Genomic DNA, 23,413 nt, shown 5'->3' on the forward strand with positions numbered 1-23,413 from the left:
TGCCCGGGGAGGCCAGGAAGCATTTGGCACGATCTGAATCTTAAGAGTTCCTCCACGGCAGCGGCTGTCGGTGGGGTATTATCGCATCGTTAATAGGTACACGGGCGCAAACTCGGTGGTAGGACTTCCGCCGTCGGACGCGACGCTTTGTTACAAAGCGTTTAGCGACTCTCAGCAACCGTGGGGATGGCGTGCTCGGTCAAGTGACTCACGAGTGGCAAAATATAAAAATACTAAACCGTGCTCACGCAGAGACGCGTGGGGCGCAGACGCGGGGCCACTGACTGTCCGTTGTTAAAATACATTTCAGGGTTTTTTTTACGAGTTAGGAAAACACATGCGGACGAACGGATTCTGTCAATGCTTTCCAACACGCAATCGCTCTTTGGAAGTGTTAATTTGGCGGTACGGAGGCTGACGGGTAGCTGGCAGGGCAAAACGCATTTTCAATTTGATAATTCGGCACAATTGAATTCCTAACGATAGCCATTGCTGTCATTTGTATCAGTGTCCCGAGGTGTGTGTTTGCCTTTGGATGTCTGATTGGAAGTGGCATCGCATTGACTCAACCATGAACACTACCAGTCCACGGGACTGCGAGATGGAGATGTTTTGAGAGTCAAGCACTTACATCCTTTACAGCCACATTTCCTGATTTTCTTGGCATCAGAAATGTCATCGTGGCAGGCCTTGCAGTAGAAGAAAGCTCTGCGAAAGAATAAAAATAAGAATTATGCACATTTTTTTCACGTGCAGTCATAAACGCGATAATTTCACCAACTATATTTTAACTCAATAAAATCAGCAACAAAGGTTCGATCAGTCCGCAAAAAAATGTAATAATACTGCCATTCATTTATCAAGTAAATCTATGCGTTAAGCACTATAACAATACATTAATACTTATTAAAGCCCTTGATCAGTACACTGCCAGTTCAGTGCCTCCCCATGCAGTGTCAGTCTTGATGGTTGTTTGTCCGCACTTCACTACTCTGGTCACTGTGGGTTTGTGCAGGCGGGGAGCGTGCGGGACGCAGGACTGGTCGAGGCATCGCTCGCCACTGATGTCAGACGTGGGCTGGGAAGCGAACTTAGGTCGTTAGATTCACATTCACAGTGCCATGGCCACAATGCTACTGCTGTTCCTCGACAGTTTGTATTCAACAACGAATTTACATTAGAAATATCGTCAATATCGTCCTTCTCAATGCTACGTCGTGTGTGCTGATGTCCTTTCTAGGCCTGCCAGCCGAGGAGGCTACGTCTGACCGCTCACTTGCAAGTGACGAGGAGTTTTGCATCTGTGACATCTGTCCACGCACATCAACGCACGTGCACGTTTTCACAGAGCGCCCCTCCAACTCTCTGTGTTTTGACAGCTGACTCTGCTGTTTGCGCATGTCCTACACGAGTTAGGCCCTCTTTGGGTGCACATTATGGCCGTCCGTGTGCGTGCGTGTGTGTGTATGCACATCAGCTGCAATTCTCTAGGTGTGAGCTGTCAGGCACTGCATGCGATGACTGTGTGATCTCGTTCAAGTTTATTTCTTTAACCAGGGGAGAACTAAAGATACCGGGAGAGTCTCATTTGATGGTAGAACACTATGTGTGATGATTGTTGTAGTAACCTGTGTGCTGGTCGAGCACTGTGTGAGAGATGACTTATGGAACAGTGTTCAATAATGCATCTTTTTTTTAAACATTCCAGCAAATATAGCGGTCTCTGGTGGCAGGAGGGAGAGGCCACGTGACTCCATCACGTACAACATTCAAATTGAAAACCCGTAGTGTATCACGAGATTAAGAATCAAATAATAATCGATGAATCCAAGTACGGCATCGTCACACCCGGTCACAGTACCAAGACATCGAGCGTCTTCCCTCTCCCTGAGAGGACCGATAAGCTCACGAGCATCACAATACGGCTCTGTGTGACGGATCAAGATGGGCAACGACCTTATTCAAAGTAGCCATTTTTTTTTCAAAAGCCGGAAACTCTTTTCCCTCTCCATTTATTATTTAGCGAGCTGTCACTCAAAGACGCCCGACTCAAGGCCTGCGAAATGCATCTCACAAACCGCTGCGTCTTGGCAACAACCCAGGCTCATTTAGACGAGAACAGAGGCTGCTGCTGTACCTCTGACCAAAAATGATAATTTGCAATATAGTTATGGAAATTCCCCAGGGACTCTTTCATGTAGATTGCGTATGAAATTCCACGCGACGGGGGGGATGGTTAAGTGGAATTTTACAAGCAAAATCGTGGGATTTATAAGAATAGGTTTTACCATTTCTGGCAATAAAACAGCTGTGTGAAGATGTTAACAGACCAAACTGAAACCTTTTGCAAGGAATCATGTCTGCATTAACCACATGTACTTGTGGTGAACATGCAAACAAAACGCAGCATGCTCTGGTAGTTTGTGCATTGTCTTTATCGGACGTCCGTGTGAAGGGGCGCGTAACCTCTTGACCTACGGCTTGAATCTTGCATCTCGTAGCGGCCGAGGACTCGCCGGGGCGGGGGGGGGGGCGTCGTAACGACGCACTCACCGTTTCACCTCCTTGGCATCGCTTGCGATGAAGAAGCCCAAGGTGCCCTCTTGGATCTTCACGTGGTTTCCAGGGTTGATGAGGATGCTGCAAAAGGGTCAACGCGGATGCTTATTAGTCAAGCTCATCTCCGTTGCGAATTCTTAAAAGGGTTTCAAGGTTCTATTTGAAATGTTTTTCCGACCCCACTCAACTGGCGGGGTGGGGGTCAACAATAGTTGAACATACAGTGCAACGTCGCCTATCCGACCATCGCGTAGCCCCTCTGACCAATTAACCGCCCTAAAAATAATCTGCCCAGAACGACTTATGCTTACGAGATGTTGCTAATGAACGTTGTTGTAAGTTTGTGCAACATATTCGATTTATATTTGCGGTATTGCTGGACTTTATTCAATTTATTTTACCTTCGTCATTCTGGTTACCCAGGTCGCTCTTGTAAATGAGACTATCCTGGGCTCACCATTCCTCACCCGGTTAAACAAAAATACATCTGAACTGGAAACTCCTAAGTTCAGTACCTGTGCACGGTGTAACTTTACTGCACGAGTTAACGTTATCCGACCGTTTCACATATCCGCCTACATCGTGTCAGACATGCGACGTTGTACTGCGTCATACAACAAAGATCCCCGTGTAGCCTATTGCAGAATGTTGGGGAACGTGCTGTTACCGAGCACCTATGAAGGCCGGCAAGGCACCAGAGAGGGTTGTGTGACCAGAACTATGCCTGGTCACCGTTGGCGCTGGTGTTTACACACACTGCACCTGGTACTCATTTTAGGCCGAGTAGACCTAGAGGGAGGTCCAGAACCGGTTCAGATATCACTCGCCACTGATGTTAACCGTGGCCGGGAATTGAACATAGGTGACAGGCTTCACAGCGCGGTGCGCTAACTGCTGCATGACACACACAGTACACATACATGCACGCACAAACAGTACACACACAGTACACATACATGCATACACATACATGCAGTACATAAAGAACTTCGCATCTACCGAAAGAACCAAAGAGTATGGATCCCTGCAGTCACGAAAACTTCAAATCTAGATTGAACTTCGCATCTATTATGAAGCTAAGATTACCGAGTATGTATAAAATGCAGAAAGATAAAAAAAAATCTGAAAAATGCCCAAATAAAAACTAAGATGAGGCTTTTTTTAACGGACGATAGCTGAATGGGCAGCGTCTAAGGTGAAGTAAAAACTCCGATGTACGGATTTCCAGCGCAGCTTGTGTGCAAGGAGGTCTGAGTGGGACCGACTCCACGAATGCATTTGTAGGGCACTGATCACCGCACCACCAATATATATGTAACATACTGTCCATTACGGGAGCAATGTAGTATGGAAACGCTAACCAGGATATTTGTTAAAACAGGGTATCTCTTGCTCTTATTGGTTTAGAAGTTATGGTATTTGCTTGCACGGGACTTTCATGAGTATTCAAAAGAACCGTTCGTTGCCAGAAGGCGCACCCGTCTGGCTATCCTGCGTATGCTGAGAAGTCCTCCAACGATTTGGTGAGAGGCTATCCCGAGTCCCAAGGGAGCTTGTGTTCATCGACGGAATGAAGCTTGCGCCTCATCATCAGCGGCAGCCATGATCAACCCACTGCTGTATTAAGGCATCCCCCAAACATCAGTGTGATGTTGTTAAAGTAACTTGACAGGACTCAAGAGTTCGGCCATGTTTTTGGACCACGCTGCCACTTGGGGTGACTGCCATGATTGAGCTTCGTCTCGCAGTCGCATCACCCATTGGTTGGAGATGCATGCGTGGCAGCCAATTAGACGCGACTAGCTCTGATTGGTTCAATTTGCACGTGCGGGAGAGTGGGTCGTCGTGAGTAAAAGTACAGAATTACCACCCTTGCTTCCGATTGGTGGGACTTGCACGTGCAGAGGGGGGATGACTCATTTTCCCAGTCGGAAATGCATTGCTTGTTCAACATCAACATTGGTTGATCCTGCATGCTTTCAAATCATGTAGCCTATTGTCTGCAACCGTGTGCGGAGTTCTGATTTGGAGAAATTTACTCGGGTGACGAGGCGTCATTGCTTAGGGTTGGAGCTGTTTTTCCATTGGCTGCGGGTGGCCAGGCGCTGTGTATATAACTATCCGCATTGGAGGGGAGCACCAGCACCGGCAGGAGTCTCAAAAGCAGTGTGGGCCTGCGTTGACAAAGTCGACTCAGTGCACTGGGAACTCCCAGACGTTACGTTGTGAGTAAACTACGTCAGGCTGTGTAGTTTATGCTGTACGCGGCATTCCTTGTGACAAGAGTGATTCCGTGTGGCTCGGACCCGGGAAGTGGTCGAAGTGACCGTCAAGGGCAGGCGTCTGTCTCTAGCGCCGCCCTGTGGCGAAGAGGGATCTGTGCAAGCGTGGGCGACCGCACTCGCCGCTCGGAAACACTGCGTGTGGACTGGGGCCGACTCGCTGGCTTGCTGCATGGTGCGAACTGTAGTGCTGGATGGTGGTGTTCGACTGCTGTGGCGTCTGACCACAAGTGAAATTATTGTTGAGTATGGCAAGGCGTCATCTGGTGGGTTGTCGCTTGACCTGCCCTGCACACAAGCTGGTAAATCTGATTTCTGCGGTGCAAAAAGGGGGCTGGGTAGTGGGGGGGGGGGCATGGGCCCAAGGACTCAAGAATTCCAGAACCCAAAAGTATAACCAAGTGGGGCTAAAATCGCGAGGTTTTCATACCCCGCCCCCCTGGAATCCGAATGGTTCTGAAAGGTGGACTCTGCGCACATCTGGAAGGGCTCTCCAAGACGGCCTTGTTTTCAACGTGTCAATTGAGGAATGTGCTGGGTTGCCACTAAGTGTGCGTTTCGATTAAATTCACATTGTATGCTCCCTTTTAGATAAAACTGCCCGACTCCAATAGAAACCCTTTGTGGTGGCGTGCCTTCAAACTGACGCGAAGTCACCCCGACGGAGTCGCACGCGTGGAACTCCACCCATCCGCAAGTGACCAGGCTAACGGCAGTGACGCCGCTAATGCGTCCGTACATCGGCGGCTGTCCTGACCTGTAACTCAACTCTCGTGCACGTGCTCATTTTCATGGCGGCGGGGGGGGGGGACATCTCGGACCACATTCGCAACTGACTTGCAAATGCGATTGCTAAATGATTATCGAGTGTATAATTTTAGTGCAATTTGTTTTAGGGGTGTGTTTTATACTCCCTAGCCATCTAACGTCCTCTTGAGTTCTACCATTGCAAACTCCAGCTCTGGCTATCTGAAAAACGAAATTAAACGACTCCACCGGTGGGCATCCTTTTATGGGTTTGTTTCCTCCTTTGGCTGCCCCCCCCCCCCCTCTGTCCCCATGTATTGGTCTCGCCCACCGACCATCCTCCCTCCTGGTGACATCCTGCCTGGCTGACTCTTGCACTCAATGCCAAGTTCCAGCAACGTCTGCTGGGATGGACTTGTGCTTTGCATCGTTTATCCACCCACTTCAGCCGTCCACTTTAAGAGTTTTTTTTTGTCAAGCCCTGAGAACCATTGTTGTAAGGGCGCTTTAAACATTTTACATTATGATTAGAGTGAAGACCTCTACACTTTGATGGATTTGTATTTGTTATCCATGCACCTCGGCTGCTCTTCCTCAGCAGTTCGCCTGCTGTATTTTTCACCTGAAGACGATTGCTTGTGTTGCGATCAAAACGTCGTGATTTATTTTTTATATCTACATGACTTTACCGAAAGACGCAAAGATTAGGTTAGTAGTTGCGCAAATGAGGATTAATGCAACTTTCCCGTTTACAGCTCTTGGACTGTGACAATTTCACTTTCCGATGGCGGGGGCGAGTCGTATGCATGGCTCAACTACCGGCAATTGCCTCGTACTCATTTTATTGAACCCCGAGGGATGTTGGGCTGAGTCGATGCCCACCGAAGATTTGAACTTTCAAATTTGAGTGGCGATCTACTGCCGAGCCACCTGGCCAATTACAAAATAGCATCCTAATTAGTTAGGCAATTTGTTTCAGTCATTGTCATTTTCACCATAACTGTCGCAATAACACTTATCCATGACGAAGCTGGCAGTCGTTGGCGGTGGCCACCGCCGCTGCCGATCGTTTCTGCAAATATTAGACCGGCACCTGCTGCTGATAATTGGCAGACACGCGGTGCCGGCTGGAAATTCCGTGTTCTCCATCACTTGGTGTGGTAGTCGTGGAGAGCGAGGGGGGGGATTTCTGTTTGGGGTGGCTGGGTGTGTGTGGGTGGGTGAGAGTACATGGGGTGTGGGTTGGCACTGCTGACTGCCAAACAACATTAATCTCCCACAAGGATGCTGGTCATTCGAACATGACTGGAGTGGCGGGGTTAAGCGAGCCTGACGGTACACATCAGTCGGCACAGGGAACCACTAAATTACGATCGTCACTCGTGATCTATGCACTGTTGGATGAATGCCTCCAAGCTGTCACCGTTGCTGCCACCCTTATAAATGAACACTGCATTTGGCTCCTGCGTACGAGCCGATTTTCATCCCTGCATCTCCACGGTGGATGCCGTCTGAGGGGGTGTGTTCCACCCTTTGGCTGTCGCTCCATGATTCGTCTCGACCACTGGTCACCACCATCGCCTCGTGATGTGTCCTACCCAAGCCCACTTCTCTTTGCAGTCCGTATGATGTCGAACCTGCGTACGTTCTGATCCAGGAGTTCCTCTAACCCCCCATCCCTCTGTAATTCCAAGTGTACATATCGTAATACATTAGTGATATTGAATAAAATATATAGTGTTATCCATTTTCCTTGTCCACTGTCCATAGGCAGTAATACGCACAGATTTAGATTTTTTTTAACTTTCGTCGAAATAGTCTAGCAAAATCGTTATTTAATTGTATTCCTGTGACTGATAGCACGCCGGGTGGCACCAGTTCATGGCTGTGTACAAACGATATGCACAGAACTGTCAAGGGGGAAACTCGGCCCCCTGCCGAACACCTCCGCTTCCTACCGCCAGACCCTGCCACTGCCGCATAGTCGACACCTGACCTCCGTCTGCTGTTCGTCGCGTCGCCACCATCTGGCTTCAGTTACCCCAGTCGATGGCTGACCGCTAAGTGCAGCACAGGGTGAGCCAACGCAACTCCGTCGTTACAATCGGCTCATTGCAGGCACTTAAGAATTACGTGATTAATTGCTTCCTCCATAATGTTCTAAGCACATTTTGTTCCAGTTCCCTTTATAATAAACCGCTTATGCATTGCCCGAGACCCAAAGCATTCTGGCGTTTACAAGAGGTTTCATTAACACGCGAATCACGAGGCTGCCCGATGTAGCTTCGTGTATACATCGTGTTTTTGCTCCTGTTACACGCTGCTTCGCGTGGCCCTATGCACAGCTTTCCCTTGTGCTCTACGGCGAGACACGTGCTCGCTCCGATATTGAAAGGATGTCAGACGTGCGAGCCTCTTCCACAGCTGCTAATGACGATAAATGCTTCACGGCTAATGACGGAAGCTGCTCGGAGCTAACGACGATTAATGCTCCCAGCGACCGCCGGGTGAGGACAATCGGCGCGAGTGGCAGGGAGGCAGCAGCTTGACTTTAGATTCTCTGCGCGTTTTTGCAAAGAGAAAAATCGCCTACTGCCGCAGTGCAGCATTTCGGTGAGCGCATTAATCCTGGTATTACACCCCACCCGTATTCAAATAAATAAAGTTATCTGCGTTAAATATATTTAGGAGTCCATCCTATTAGGCTTCCAGACCTTGCATAATCCAGTAGCGTTTGTCTTAAGCACGCCGAATCGGCGGTCTGGGGATCATCGGCAGAGGCTAAAGAGTTGCTCGGAGGCTCAACTGGACCCATGTGGCAGTCTCAGCTGGCAGCAGCCCCTCGCTCGGTGCCCTGCCCACTTTCATGTAGCCCCGCCCCCCACATGGGTAGCCCCGCCCCTTGTCAAAATATTTTAAATTTGCGACAAAATGCGAGCTCAACTAATATGTAGGAGGCTTTCGCGGCCAATGTTATCCATCGGAGGTTTTTGGGTTGGATCACGCCGCGGTTTCATGCGTCGTTAAACCCGCCACCAGGCTGTCGCCTGATGATGCTTGTAATTACTGGCGAAATGTCTCTAATTGTAAATGTGGGTTAACTCTCCAACGCATCGGTGGCGCTGTACTAGTAACGAATTGGCATGTTTTGTTGACGTGACGCCTTACTAATTGGCCGTGTTGGTGGTGGCAGGTTTAACGGCACATTTCTAATTACGCGATCTAACACAAAAACCTCCATGGACAAAATGCCAGTTTTCAAAAAAGCTTCGGGACACGGGGACAGACTTCCTGAAACCAGTGGGGCTGCCTCTGCCAAACGAACGTTTTTCTAGCCTTGTACCCATAGGCTGGTTAAACAAACACTGCTACTGGTGGTGACCCAGATGTTACTGGCGAGTGCCCGCTCCTCCATGCCGTCCATATATTGCACAACAGACTCATCACGATGGCATGCTGTGAGATAATCACTGAATAACCAATTGGCATGCAGCAGCAGGCATATTGTAAGGAAAGTAATGAACGTGCATGCGGTGAGGAACGGCGCCCAAACGGGGCATTGACGGTGACGTGTCTGGGATATGTCCTGCAGGAACACGGATGGTGGAGTTTGCTTGTGAGAAAAATGCAGTGAGTGATGTAGGTTATACATAAAAAAAGGTTGACGGTGTAACTGGTCTGTCAGGATTATACAAAAAGCTAAATAGGAGACTCGTGAAATCGACGTTAACACAGGTTATTTTTCGATTTAAAGCTTTCGTGACTGCAGGGATTCATCTTCTTGGTTCTTTCGGTAAAGTCACGTAGAAGGGAAGTAATAAAATAATTGTTTTATTATGTTTTATTTTTATTATTTTATTACTTCCCTTCTACGTGACTTTACCGAAAGAACCAAGAACAGGTTATTTTGTCGATTGCAATTATTTGCCCCAGGAAAGTTTCGCTACGTCAAAACTCATCGGCAGGTTCCTGCCACTGGGGATTGGCCAATGTCATGAATGACTTCACGTGGCAGGAGCCCGGAGAGAGCTGTGTACGAGGGGGGGGGGGGGCGACACTTGGCACTGCCACGTGACGCCCGTTACACCCGGCTCGTGCGTGGATGGACCTCGTCGCCGATCTAGTTTCCTAACCAAGCTCAAAGCCTGCTGCCTTGCCGTCAGAGATCGTGTGCGTCCATTCGGGGGGTGTGGGGGGGGGGCATTTAGTTTAGTCGGCAAACGCAGATGAATGTGCGACGGCTTGCTGCTTGATCATTAATAATGAGCTCGCAGCTGGGCCCAGGCACGCGGGGCCCACCCCGTGATTTAATTTGCATTTCGCGTGCCGTGGCAAAGGAATTGCCGCTGCGTAGAGGGCTTTGCTGCGCGGCTCGCCGATGCGTCGCGCGGTTGTCGTGCGTGTTTGGCACAACGTCCGATATTTCTATTCGACGATTTATGAAAAGAACTCGCCACGGGCCGGCCGACGGCAAGGAGCCGAGCCCAATCCGAGTCGGTAAATGTCAGCATCTGGCAACTTTCTTCCGTGGTCGAGGGAGAAAGTGAGCAGCTCGGTTCGGTTCCCCCGAAGGGAACTGCGGCGTGCGGAGCGAAACGTCGGACGTCGTGCCGAGCAACGCGCAGTACAACCCGTGCAGCATATTTAATCTGAGAGAGGATGTCTGGAAATGGCATAGAAGGCTAAATGTGGAGAGCTATGTCGTGAGGCTGAGCTTGACCCCGACAGTTCGTGGCCTGCCGTGTCTTGTTCGGTATGACGACCGGTCAATTGAAATGTTTCTTCCTCCACGTGCTAATTTCGCGTGGGAGGAAACTGGAGAAGCCAGAGAGAACCCACGGGGCATTCGAGGGGTAGGAGGCGGCAATTGGCACTGCCATCTGCTGGCTACCCGGCACACGGCCCCACGTGGAGCCACGAGGCGAGCATCATGCCAAACGCTACGCAGTGCAGCAGAGCGCAGAGCCGTGGTGTCGTGTTCTGGTTATACTAAAACAACATTTTTTTTTATTTGACCAGGTAAGGCCCGCTGAGCTTTACAGCTGTGTTTTTCAGAAGCGACCTGGCCACAAATGATAGCTCAACCAAAGTGGCTTATCACGTGGGAATTTCAAGGAGCCAAATACTCTAAGCGTGTGATGTTGATTCTCTAAATGTGGGTGGAGAAAAAAACCGGATGACCCGGAAAAAATAATCCACGGGGAGAACATGCGAACTCCAAATATGCAGGCGCCGGGGTTGGGATCGAACCCACGACCTCCTGTATACCAGGCGAGGCAGTTAACATCTCGCCACCGTGTCTGCTGGTGCCTGGGGTGTAGTTGGCAGGGAGAAGTCCGGTTGGTGAGGTGAGGTGTGGGATGTGCTGTCTGCAAGCAAAGATGCTCGTCGCTCAAGTAAACGTGGGTGGGCAAAACGACACTAAATACGACGGGGAAAGGGGGGAGGGGAAACGTGGAAGGATGATCACCGACGTGCAATAGGAGGACTTAAAATAAGTAATACACGTGACGTACATATGCCCGGTACAATCACTTTGATGCATACGCAGGCACAGAACGGACACAAATTCCATTTCTAAAGCAGGCAAACCAGAGGTGAGTAACCGAGTGTAGTGGATCATACCGCATTTGGCAGCTGAAATAAAGACATTAGGAAATTGCGCGTTATTTTTGTAGATGTATAGAGATTTTTCCTGGTAATAAAACGGCTGTCTTAAAGCAAAGATTGACTCTTAAGCATGGTAGGTGTAACGTTCAACATCAGGTGCTTGGTGCGGAGAGAAAACCTAACACTCCAAAAAAAAAGCGCAGTGTGAAATATCTGCATAAACACAAGTAATCATGTAAAATGTATTTGCGGTCGTTAAAATAAAGAAAAATGCAAATATACATTCATAATAAATGGCAACTTGTTGGGCACCAGTCTTTTACTAAATAGTGAAAGTTGACTACAGCAAAGTGGAGTGAACTCATTGTGAGCGTCGCATTGGCGTGGGTTTGCCGTGGTTGGGGATATTAAACAGCGACCATTACTTGTCAACGCACTTCGCCAACTTTGCAAATGCACTGTAATCTCACGCAAAGGCACCACTGGTATAACAAGCGTGTCGATCTTCGTGGAAAGTGCTGTTGGTGGGCAACTACGGGCGAAGCTGCACGCGGGGACGGGTCGTGTGGCCAGCACGGACGGCCGCCTTTTGTCTCCCCGCTACTGATGTTTTATGCACCGCTCCTGGTACTCTTGAGGCCAAGTCGACCTAGAGGAGACTCTGCACCGGTTGAAAAATCGCTAGGCCGCTGACGGTAGCCGATCAAACTCTACATCTGGGTTCGTAGCGCAGCGTGCCACCGTTACCCATTCGTCCACACTTTAGCACTTATTTTTAAAAATATATAATCTCGAAACTGTGGAAATGAGGTCTTTTAAAGGTCCAATTTATCTTGACGATCGCTTCAATAACTTCACTGGAGTCAATGAATTGTGTTTATTTAATTAAAGGCTGGTGTCCCCAAGGTATATTCACAGCTCTTCTCATTCATTGTCACCCTACAAATTGTACTCTAAATATACACGGGCAACAATAACTTGTGTGATCAACACATTTTTTTTGATTAGCTTCTAACATTCGTGCACACACCTTCACGGTGTTTCATTAGGCATCTGTGCCTCGATAGGTGCCGATGTTGTTTGCCAAAGTTGCTCATCGCGTCAAGACGGGGGTCCTTCATTCACCGTGGCCACGGCACGAAGTGTTCTCCCGGTGGTTTGAAAACCGAACGGGTGACTGTTCAAATCCAAACGGCCAAAGAATTTCGATGTAAAGATTTCGTGACTGCAGGGATTCATATTCTTGGTTCTTTCGGTAAAGTCACGTAGAAGGGAAATAATAAAATAATAACAATAAAACAAAAAAATAAAATTCTCTGCTTGCGTTGTGGCCGAAACGTCGTGAGAATTTTATTTTATTGTTTTATTTTTTATTATTTTATTATTTTATTATTTCTCTTCTACGTGACATTACCGAAAGGGCCAAATAATTGTTATTTCACGCACCTTTGTCCGTCCACTGATGGGCAAATGTCGGTTGGTGAATGGAGGGGGGGGCACCAGGACCGGTTCAGAAACCACGCGCCACTGCCGTTAGCCGTGGACCGCAATCGAACTCCAGTCATCGGCTTCACAGTACATGGCGCTAACCGTGGCGCCACCGCTCCCCTTTCGCTTAACAGTTGCATATGCACTAATCAACATGTACATGTGTAAAATGGAACGCTAGGGCTGTTCTGTATGGCTTTCCGCTTTGTATTATCGCTTCGATACGAGGCATTGGGGGACGTGACGGTCGAACTTTATGCGCACGACTCGCCTGCTCTCTCGCATGTCCGACTTGTACTCGATGGCAATGAGCAGCAGCTTCAGCTTCATGAAGACCAGCCTGCAAAACACACGCACGGCCGTCACTACGAACGCTCGGCGTGCACCACCACCATAGGGCTTTTAATACTTTTTTTGCCCTTCCACCCCGCGCACCTCCAATTAGCACGGGAGGCTACGTACGGTGCGAAAGAAGTTCAACATACAGTATGTACAATAATAACGCGGCATTTACTGGTGCCACGGAGATTGCGACTAACCCTGTCGTTTTGAAATCGAGCAATGGCAAAGATTCCTCATCATACTGATGGGCGAGCATACCTTTCAAGTAAATAAGTAATATTTAAAAAAAAACTTTTTAAAACACGCTTTAATGAAATGTACCGTACTAGTAATTGAAGAACTCCACGACTCAAGGAAGTGAACCCGAAGCTTGCCATAACGTAAGGAACCGTGGTCATTTACAGCCAACCTCAGTTGACCGTGGACAATGAGACCCAAGCCGAAACATAACATATAAAAAAGAATGTTAAAAAATATTTATTTTTATTTTAATGATAAAATATAGTATTGTCATCAGTATGACATAAGTATACCAAGTTTGCAGTCGATACCACCTCGGTCACTTCTCTGGCAGTGACAAAAGTGATTGTGTGCACAAAATTAGAAATGCAGTGCTGATGTTGCCAGGTAGGCAAATTTCCCCCCTCAATTACCCAATTAGTGCGGCTAAGATGCTTGCAATGACGGATGAGTGTCGTTTGCGGGTCAATCCAATGCGGTGGGTCTCGTGTGACCATGGGCAAACAGTCTCCCACCCATAAACATAAAACCCTTATCTTAATTAAACGTTGGCAATGTTCATTACAACGGAACTGAAATGTATTACATCACAAAGTTGCACAACATTGGTCAGTGCTGCTCAACTACAGTGTCTGCACTCACCGCACGGTCCACTTTCTCCGTGTTCACAAATCTATTGTCTGCTGAAACACAAATTAATCCGCTGCTACAGCTGGCGCTTAGCAATCACGCAAAGCTGGTTGCCGTGGAGGGCCGCGAGCACTGGAACTTAAGGTGGTGCTGCTCGTGATTGGCATGGGAAATCGCTTGCTTCTCCTACTGCTGCTGGCAGAAAGTGAGAGTTCAATGGAGCCCTCCTAGAAGGTTGGCATGGCGGGGTGGGGGTGGGGGCCTGTGACTGCCGTGCAATTGCACCGCCTGCACACTTGACGTCAATGCCAGGGCGTCGAGGCACGTGTGTGGATTGCGGGCTGCGGTAACGGCGCAGCGAAGCGCGGTTCGTCATTGTGAACGCCGCCAACGGCCGATGTCGTGTTCTCCTTTCCTTCAAGGCCGTGTCAGTGGTGGCGGCGGTGGTGGTGGCGCTATCGTGGTGGTGCAGGGGACGCAGACCCACTCGCAAACGGTGGGGAAGGACAGCCCCGTGAAGGCGTTGGACAGGTACTCCGTGTACATCTCGTTGGACACTCCCTCCAGGTAATACTTCTGCCAAGTGTCCTCTTCGATCTGGTGCGGCAAAGGGACACGCAGAGGCAACAACAACCGCCATTCACCACTATGTAGTGGTGACGTCACCACGACGCTTGTGCCAGGCCATGTGCACCTTGAGGCGCGCACACACACACACCCACGGTCGCATCGATTTGCATGGCTGGACATGAACGCCATGGTCCAGCGAGATGTCGCGTAGCCACCGAGAAAAATAAACCGCCCGCGTCCACTGCAAGTTCTTGTTAGTGGTGTAACTGTCATTTCTGACAAGCCGGCTGATGTAAGTGTGCAAAATGCCCGGCGAGAAAACCGTAGCTTGGGGGGAGGCACGCATCCCCATTGTCAATGGCATCGACCCCCAGGGAGCATTGTGATGCCGGTGACAGCGGCACACTCGCCACGTCTAATAACACGTCTTTTGTTTTTGCTGTTGTGTGTTTTCCTACAATTTTATTGCCAAATTGTACTGTCAGTGTCGTGAGACAAAACTAATCTCAGAGTGGTGCAGTGTTAGGGGGGGGGGAGGGGGGGGGAGACGGTCCGAGGGGAATGCTAGATCACAGAACTACTGTTAAATGTCATCACGTGATGTGTCATCCCCGCGAGGGATTCCGTGTTTTCTCACCCTCCCTGCTACAGGAGGGCAATTGTTTTTTTTTGTTTGCTGCATGACATTCAAACCGATTTATATTTAACTGCGAGCTGGAAATAATCCAAATGTAAGTGCAAGGCCAAAGTTGACACGCTCGCTCTTCATGCACAGTCATTGGCAGCTGGCCTGACATCATCGGCTCGCTACTCGTCGAGGAACCCGCTATTAAGTCACCGGGGTGACCGAAAACCCGGATTCGAACCCAGCCTCCCAGCGGCGCTGGCTCAAGGCTCTGACCTCCGAGCTGGCGAGCTGATGGTCGTGCCGTGCGCTCTGACCGACACCTTCGGTCAATCGCACGCGGCGGTGCCTCCCTCCCGGGGACTCGGGACTATTCTGAGTTTCCTTTTAAACGCGGGGTCAAACACGTTAAGCCGCAATTCTACACGCAGCGATTATAAATACACGATACAGTATGTTGTTACGTCCCGGATGACAAAAGGGATATAAATAGTAATATAATAAAATAACGGCGCACAGGGTGGAACGCGTCCGAGAGGGACGTCCAACCGAAGGAGACGGAGCGATGAAATTGGTTCCCGTGTGCAGGCGCTGGGTGCATCGTTTACAGCAGACAGATCGCGAGAGGTGGCGATGGCTGCTTGGGATGGCCTTCATCCAGCAGTGGATTGACCGCAGCTCATGGCGATGAAGAACACAATTCATAGCCTATTAATAATATCTGTCGGACATAGCGTGACGTTCCGATGGGCACCTGGTGGCAGATGCAAACTTTTAAATATAAATCTGCGGTTAAACGGCAGTTGTGGGTATTACCGACCGATGCAAATAAAGCCGACAGCGAGGGCACGTTGAGATGCACAAGGGATACCGGATTCCCCAGGCAACACCGTGGGCGTGCCGCCTGATTTTCCGTGTGACGTCTTTTAATCCAGAAAATACGGTTGTTTAAAAAAAAATTATTGCCCGTGTGGGGCGGGGGTGGGGTGTTTGCATTGTTATAGCTGTATCTATCAAAATATGCATTTATTTAGTTGTAAGCCATGCATATACATAGATTTAATACGCTTCTAAATATGCTGTGTGAAATTATAACAATTCACAGCCCTGTGTTACTCCACCGCCGTGTTGATCATGGAGGGGGTGGGGGGGGTGCCTTGACCGTACATCATCGTGCCGGTCGGTACAAGCTGTGAAGATGAGCAGCATAGCTGTACTAGCATAGAAGTACAGTACAACAATACACGTTGCCTGTCTGTTCGCTGTGCTGCCCACAGTGTCACCCTGCAGCAGCCTATAACACCTGCCACACAGGGTTGTTGTCCGTCCAACTCCTGCTTGGCTAGCCAAGATCTGACGAGAGTGTAACATTCCCAGTGACTTGATCATCGGCTGCACCTTTGTGAGTATTCTATAGATGAGGATGCAGAGCGGCAGAGTTGTATCCCAGTGTCTATACAGAAGAGGAGTGCAAAGCCAAAAACTAAGAGCAAACTGCGGCTGTCATGTCCAAGTGATTTTTTCACAAACGATCATTGACGCAGTGCTCTCCTGCGTACAGCTCTGAGCCAGTTGGGACTTTCCACGTTCCCACGGCAGACGACTGCCGTTAACTTCCCACACTAAGTGGCGCAGAGGGGTGCGTCAATCTCTGACCCAGGATTCGAATTCTGGGGCCTTCCAACTCACGAGCGGCTCAATCGTGCGGAGCCACCGGGTCGGACGGCACGACCGCTGTGCTGCCCGTGTGTGTGTGTGTGCGCACATTTAACTTATTTCGCACCGTACGTAGCCAACCGTGCTAATCGGAGGTGCGGGGGAAGGACAACAGACTAAACACAAAAAGCAGTTCTGATCAAATGAGTTTTCAGGCTGGATTATAAACGAGGTACGGACGGACGCGGCCAGCCCTTGACGAGGCGCAGCGCGTGCCCCGCCCACTCGGTTTCCATCCCTTGCTGGCAGCGTGGCTTGACGGGACGAGGCCACCGTACCCGCGTTGGAAGTGTCATCGGCGCGTTCGCACATCTACAGGTGCCTTCGAAGTAGCCCCTGGGAGACACGGCGGTCTAAAGCTCTCAGTGTTAATTCGATTTGCATCCTCCATTTGTGGAAGAAAAAAAGAAAAAATCTAAGCGGACCAAAACGCGGTGCCCCCGTTATTAGTCAGAAATAAAAACACGCGTGGACACTCCCCCAGTGTCCTTGCCGAGCGGTGTTTAGTCTTCCACTAATTGCGTGGGTCGTAAAGAGGTAAAGGCGTGGCCCTGCAATTGCTTGCTCGTGCGCCTATTGACGGACAGCGGAGTTAAATGGAGCCCCCCTTCTATAAAAGGTATTTTGGTCTACTCTTCCATGCGAGCTGGACGTCTTTCAGGAGGGGGTGGGAAGTAACCCACATTTCTCCTCGCCGCACGTGACCTGCTGATCGACGAAGCGTGGTGTACGCATTTATACTGCCACGTCGGGAGATTGAACCGGTGACCTCTGGACTGTATAATATATTAAAATATCGTAAATATAAATTATACAATGAATATTACAAGAACCAAGGTCGCATCCCCTGACTTGCTGAATATTTTCTGGATATGCTGTAATGCTGGCTTGGAAGGTAGCAATTATTGGCATAAGGCAACCACAATGAGACTACAAGGTTTATACCTATCAACAGCAATGCTAAATGATCGCACCCAATGTTCCTGCGATCCTACAAAATTGTGTGCGTGGAAAAATAACGAGGAAAAATACGTTCAGTTTAGTTTTTTGAAACGGCGAGTTTTGATGCTCGCCGGTTTGGGCCACGCTCACCTTGATGTACGAGCGCATGGAGAAGAGGTTCGCGAGCATGGTGGAGAGGCAGGGCGCGAGGCAGCTCTGGGCGATGAACCCGAGCTTGAGCTCGGCGAGGCAGATGGCGTCGTCGCCCTCCTTCCAGTTCCAGCTCGGGATGTTCAGGAGGTGGGCCTGGACGCAGGGGCAGCAAACAACAACGGAGGAAGTGGTGGTGGCGGCGGTGGGGGGTAGTGGGGGGGAACTAGCGGGCAACGGTGCTTTTGCAGTGGTTTCAACGGCGCCGTGTTCAAGCCATCGCAGGTCACAGCAATGCTCGCCCACCCACTCACCACAGAGCAGGTCACATCAACCCACCCACCCACCCACTGACTTGGCTACCTACTCATTCACCCACCCACTTGCCCACACACCACACTGCAGGTCACAAAAACTCCACCCACCCATCCACTCACTCCCCACACTGCAGCTCACTTCTCTTTTTGCTTATTCCCACCCACAGCTCACCTTTGAGTTCCCTCCCACCGTCCCCAATCTCTTACAATAACCTCGCCAAATTCACGAAACGTAAACTCGCGTCTTTTACGACGTTGCTCGTGCTGTCTGCTGGCCTGCGGGCCTGTTGCACAAACAAGTGTTACAAAAAAGTGTATGAAAACTAAATACTAATTAAATATATATAAAACCGCAGCATAACGACGGACCCAACGGTGTACGGAGACGACTGAAATACAAGTTCTGCAGAAAAGCACTAAAAAGAATGTTGCAACAGGGTGTGTTTTGTTGAGCCAGGTAAGTACTCGAAAGAGCACGATTGGCCTCGCCTGCAAGAGCAACCCGAGTCACCACAATGACGAAAGTAAAACAATCAAAACCCATGGTCACATGATGAGAAATTAATCGTGAAGTTGGGTACAATGTTGATCATCGTGTGCAGTTGGATACAGTTAATTCCGGGCAGGGCTTAATCACAGGTGAGCTGCAAACCCGCGTCTGATCTCGGGGTCTCAGCCGTGCCCCTCGGTACTCTGACCTCTGAGCCACCGTCCCCCAGTCTTGGCACTTCGTCTTTTTGCCGTTTTGGCGGGTTGAAGGATTTTGGGGGCCGTGTGTGCGAGGAGAGAGCATTCGTGTGGCCGTCGCAGACGACGGTGGCGAGCTGCTACCTTGTTGTGGTACTGTTGCATCTGGGTGATGACTCGGATGCGGGGATGGTAGTTTTTTATGGAGATGACCCTGCAACGACAAAAGTGGCATGGCCCAGTAAAGCCCGGCGACAATTCGATTCAGACGGATGCACCAGTGCACAGATGCGAGCACAACTCCTAGACGTGGTTCACCAGCTGCGCCGGAAGAGGAGCTAGCGCAGGTTCCAGCGCTGCGATCGCTCGCCCACGCCACTGCCCTCAGGAGGGCCTCCACCAGGGGGACCTCCAGAGAGACCTTCTAGAGGGGATGTCGTCTAATCCTTAGTGGCCAGATGTCTTGGAAGAAGTCGGAGTACCCACACTTTACCCCACTGTATGCAATCTGACAATCGGATAACTGCCGGGCACACAGTTATACTGCTGGGTGGGACAGACGGAGGTGGCGTGATTTTAAGAAACTTGCCCATTGTTTTAAATACTTCAATTCAATTGAACTGGTGACCTGACTTTCAAGTCCGTGGCAGCATCGCCGAACTCAGCCAACTCCGTGGGATGGGAACAAAGTGATGTTTGGCTGTTGGCTGTGGCCAATGCGGCTGTGGCCAATGCTGCTGGTGCACACCAAACCCACCCCAGCAATCCGGCCACACAGCCAGCCACTCAGCCAGCCACTCCACGCACACCAGTCAGCCAGCCAGCACCCTTAGCCAGCCAGCCACTCGCCCCACCCAGTCAACCAGCCAGCCCCTCCAGCCAGCCACTCACGCACCCAGTCAGCCAGCCAGCCCCTCAGCCAGCAGCCACTCGCCCACCCAGTCAGCCAGCCAGCCCCTCAACCAGCTCCCCAAGCCATCCACCCAGCCACTCTGACCCCCAAGGTCTCACACAACCACCCACCCACCCACCCACTCCCTCAGTCCACTTTTGTGTTTAGTTGTTGTCCTTCCCCCCCCCCGCACCTCCGATTAGCACTGTTGGCTACGTACGGCGCGAAAGAAGTTCAACATACACACGTAGTCGGCGACCTATGCATTAAAGCACGTCCGACACGTTCGTGCGGACGCGTGGCAGTGAGTCTGCCGTCCACTAAGGGCGCTGGCCCCGGTGCCGCTCTTTCGCTCCCTGGCTGGCTCCCTGGCTCCCTCGCTGGCTCCCTGGCTCGCCTCATGATGTTGGAGGCGTCCTCGGCGTCGGGGTCTCCGCAGTATTTGTTGGCGAGGATGAGGCACGCGTCTGCCGCCTCGATCTGCACGCGGCGCCCCGCACACGCCGGGACACAACGAAGACAATGACCACGACAGACGTTCACACGTGGCGAGATGTTAACTATCTCGCCTGGTATGCAGGAAGTCGTGGGTTCGATCCCGACCCTGACACCTGCTGTATATTTGGAGTTCGCGTGGTTTTTTCTCTCTCCAGGTTCTCCGGTTTTTCCCTACACGTTTTAGAATCAACGTGCGTTCAGATAATTTGTCTGTTGCTCTACATTTCCACGTAATAAGCCACTTCGTTGAGCTATCATTTGTGATAGCCGGGTGGCGTCTGAAAAAGAGCTACGTAGCTCAGTGGGCTTTGGTAAAATAAAAATAAAAGTTTTTTTAGATCCACCGCGGTTAGCGTTGCCAACCCTCCCGCATTGGCGGGGAGTCTCTGTGGGAATTGGCGTCGATGTCCTGGTGGATATGGAAATAAATTCCGGGAGATTTTAATAAATGGGATGTTTTAAGAAAATGAATGCACATAATTCAGCCGCAAGTGCATTCGTTGTTAATACGATTTTTCATTCCCTTGACAGTGCAACCACTTAATACGTAATGTGTGCTGTCATTACGTCAAGTTGGAGAGAATCTCCCCAGAATCGATTCATTCAGAGTTTGCATCCCTCACCACGGCGCCTCTGTCCTCTCCAAGTTACATTTCCCCACGTTATAAATGTTACGGTGACAATTCTGTTCAATTCTGTGCATGATGGCAGCAGCAATATGTTGAGGAGCTCCATGCAAAAGTGGAGGTCTGCTAGCCATGAGAGAGGGCATCGGCTGGGAGTTAATGAATGGAGCATAATGAATAAATGAATGAGATGCGGTCAGATTCCAGCCAGCGTGAGTTCACGACGGGTCGGCAACTTTCACGTTAATCTGACAAAAATTCCAAAGTTCGACTTCGCTATGAATTTCTGAATAATGCGGAAATCAAAAATCAGTTTTGGGATCCCAAAAACATGACGCCACAGGAATGGACGCCACTCATATTGTGCTATGAAGCCAGGGCCCATGCCCGAAACGTTGGCAACTTTCCAAACATGTACACATACACACATTGAGCCGGCTGGAGACGCTACGCTCGCGATCGCCGCCAGTGCGGAGTGAAACGGAGCGTGCTACCTTGACCCGCGCCAGGTCGTGGGGGTTGAGCACGGAGCCTTGGTAGAACTCCACCTGCGTGAAATGTCGCTTGAACAGCGCCTCCAGCTCCAGGTTCGGAGAGATGCTGCGGACGAGACGTCGAGTTCTCCGAATCTATCCAGATTCCCCCCCCCCCCCCGCGCTAATCCGTAGGTATCTCTCGTGTCGGAGAGCTGGTCCGTGGAAGCGGATATCGCAGAGCTGCGTCTGAGAGGCCTTCAAGTGGCCTCCGGTTCACACGGCGGAGGGCAGCAAGATATGTGTGGAGATCTTCATCCGAAATTTGGCAAACATGCACCCTGACGCTGGCACACGACGGTGCTACCCTTACGAATGACGTCACGGGGATCTTTAACGTCCACTGTGAGCGAAACAGATGGCGCGTAGTGTTGTTATGATTCTAACACCTGCCAGTGATAACCAGGGCGGCCAATAGATTCGAACTGTGAACGCACCACCACGCGTGTGGTGGTGAAGGACTATGAGCAAGATTTCGGGTCTTTTAGGGGCAGAAATATTCACCCCTCGCCCACTCGACTCGCTCACTCGATCGTTGCGATTCAGGGTCACGCTTCCATTTAAATATCGATTATTTCTTAACATTGTTATGAATTGTAGCCCAGGGGGAACAGGAACCCATTACCTATAATGCAAGCGATTTGAAAAAGTCATGGATTCATGCACGTGTGTATCGTGAGCTTGAGAATCGATTCATTCATGTACGAATCGCTGCGTTGGTCCACCTGGATTTGTATTACAATAGTTAAACTTGCGTTACACCAGCAGTGGGAATAGGGGACAGGCCGTGAGGTCCGTAGTGCAGCGACACTACCCAACTGCGACCCACATGTACACGGACAGGGTTGTACAGCTTGCTTAATCACGTTTTGTGCACAGCAAAGGAATTAACCAAAGCATAGACTGGACATTTGAAATCGACCCCTCCCCACTGAGTAATGCCCCCCCCCCACTCCCTGCCTCCCCCACCCCACAGCCCATCAATAATAATAGGATTCGTGGATAAGAGGATGACGGATGGAAGTGGTTTCTTGTCACTTTATCCATCACGATGATGAGCGAGGCTACAATTCTTGCACGGTCGTTTTGAGTCAAATTCACAGCCTCGGTCTGGGAGAGGTCACGGGGGGGAAAGGTGGGGGCCCGCGATGCCCGACTTAAACACTGAATTACATTTTAAAGATAATAAAAATGCCAAAATTATTTTGTAATGAAATATGTTGATGAAATTAACAATTTTTTTAAGTAAAATAAAAATAGTTAATGGTAATTCCACAACCAAGTTCGCTGAGAAAGTGCGCCACGCAGGAAGCAGAGATCCCTTGATGAGTTGCGCCTCATAAATGTAAATTGTTATTTAAAGAAAGCACCTAATGGAACGCGTTTCCATGGCCACGTCCAAGATTTCAGAGAAGTTATCAAAATTCGCGATTTATCCGTGGCGACCTGCGGTGACCTCCACGCCGCCACAACGGCGGCAGCAGCGCGAGCGACGAGGGGGCGGGCGGGCGGCGCTCACTTGTGCAGGAAGACGATCTCCACGTTCACGTCGTCGCGGTCCTTGTGCAGGAAGTCCTTGAGGAAGTTGGAGACGCTCTCCAGGGTTATGTGGCCACACACGACTATGTGTCTGAGGAACGCAAACAGTGCAGGGCTCGGTGTGAACGGTCGGCCGGCGTTCGTTTAACCCCTTTCCCAATTCCGATGAAGTACGTACGCTTACCTCATCGGCATTAAATCCGATTTTCCAGTCCGATGACGTACGTGAAAAACTAAACTCGACTAACTTCATCGGTACCGAGGCTCCCGCAAGGCCATGCGGGAGGGCGTGTGGCACAGTTTGGCGCCGGCCATCATAGAGTGCGGTCATGTCGCTCCGGTTCTCTACAGCGAGTCAAAAATAACGGGGCTATGCCTCTCTAAAGTAAAATTAGCGCCGAGCCGCTTGCGAGTTCTGAG

General features: G+C 50.1%; 1 protein-coding gene across 10 annotated transcripts in view; it reads right to left on the bottom strand.

Moving 5' to 3' along the window:
- The window catches only part of LOC144934103 (calcium-activated potassium channel subunit alpha-1a-like), a 106,397-nt gene that overhangs the window by 41,892 nt on the left and 41,092 nt on the right, over positions 1 to 23,413 (bottom strand). For all 10 annotated transcript variants that reach the window (XR_013637132.1, XM_078859497.1, XM_078859494.1 and 7 more), the window contains exons 10-18: positions 22,974 to 23,084; positions 21,416 to 21,521; positions 20,195 to 20,277; positions 19,050 to 19,119; positions 17,902 to 18,057; positions 14,386 to 14,495; positions 12,958 to 13,026; positions 2,554 to 2,640; positions 632 to 708 (exon numbers count right to left, since the gene is read on the bottom strand). Coding sequence is in view for 9 of the 10 variants with exons in the window: in XM_078859497.1 (XP_078715623.1) it covers positions 632 to 708; positions 2,554 to 2,640; positions 12,958 to 13,026; positions 14,386 to 14,495; positions 17,902 to 18,057; positions 19,050 to 19,119; positions 20,195 to 20,277; positions 21,416 to 21,521; positions 22,974 to 23,084 (869 nt within the window). In the remaining variant the exon portion in view is untranslated. The remainder of the gene's footprint in view (positions 1 to 631; positions 709 to 2,553; positions 2,641 to 12,957; positions 13,027 to 14,385; positions 14,496 to 17,901; positions 18,058 to 19,049; positions 19,120 to 20,194; positions 20,278 to 21,415; positions 21,522 to 22,973; positions 23,085 to 23,413) is intronic.

This window comes from Lampetra fluviatilis, chromosome 9 (genome assembly GCF_964198595.1).
Source record: "Lampetra fluviatilis chromosome 9, kcLamFluv1.1, whole genome shotgun sequence".
Classification (NCBI taxonomy): Eukaryota; Metazoa; Chordata; class Hyperoartia; order Petromyzontiformes; family Petromyzontidae; genus Lampetra; species Lampetra fluviatilis.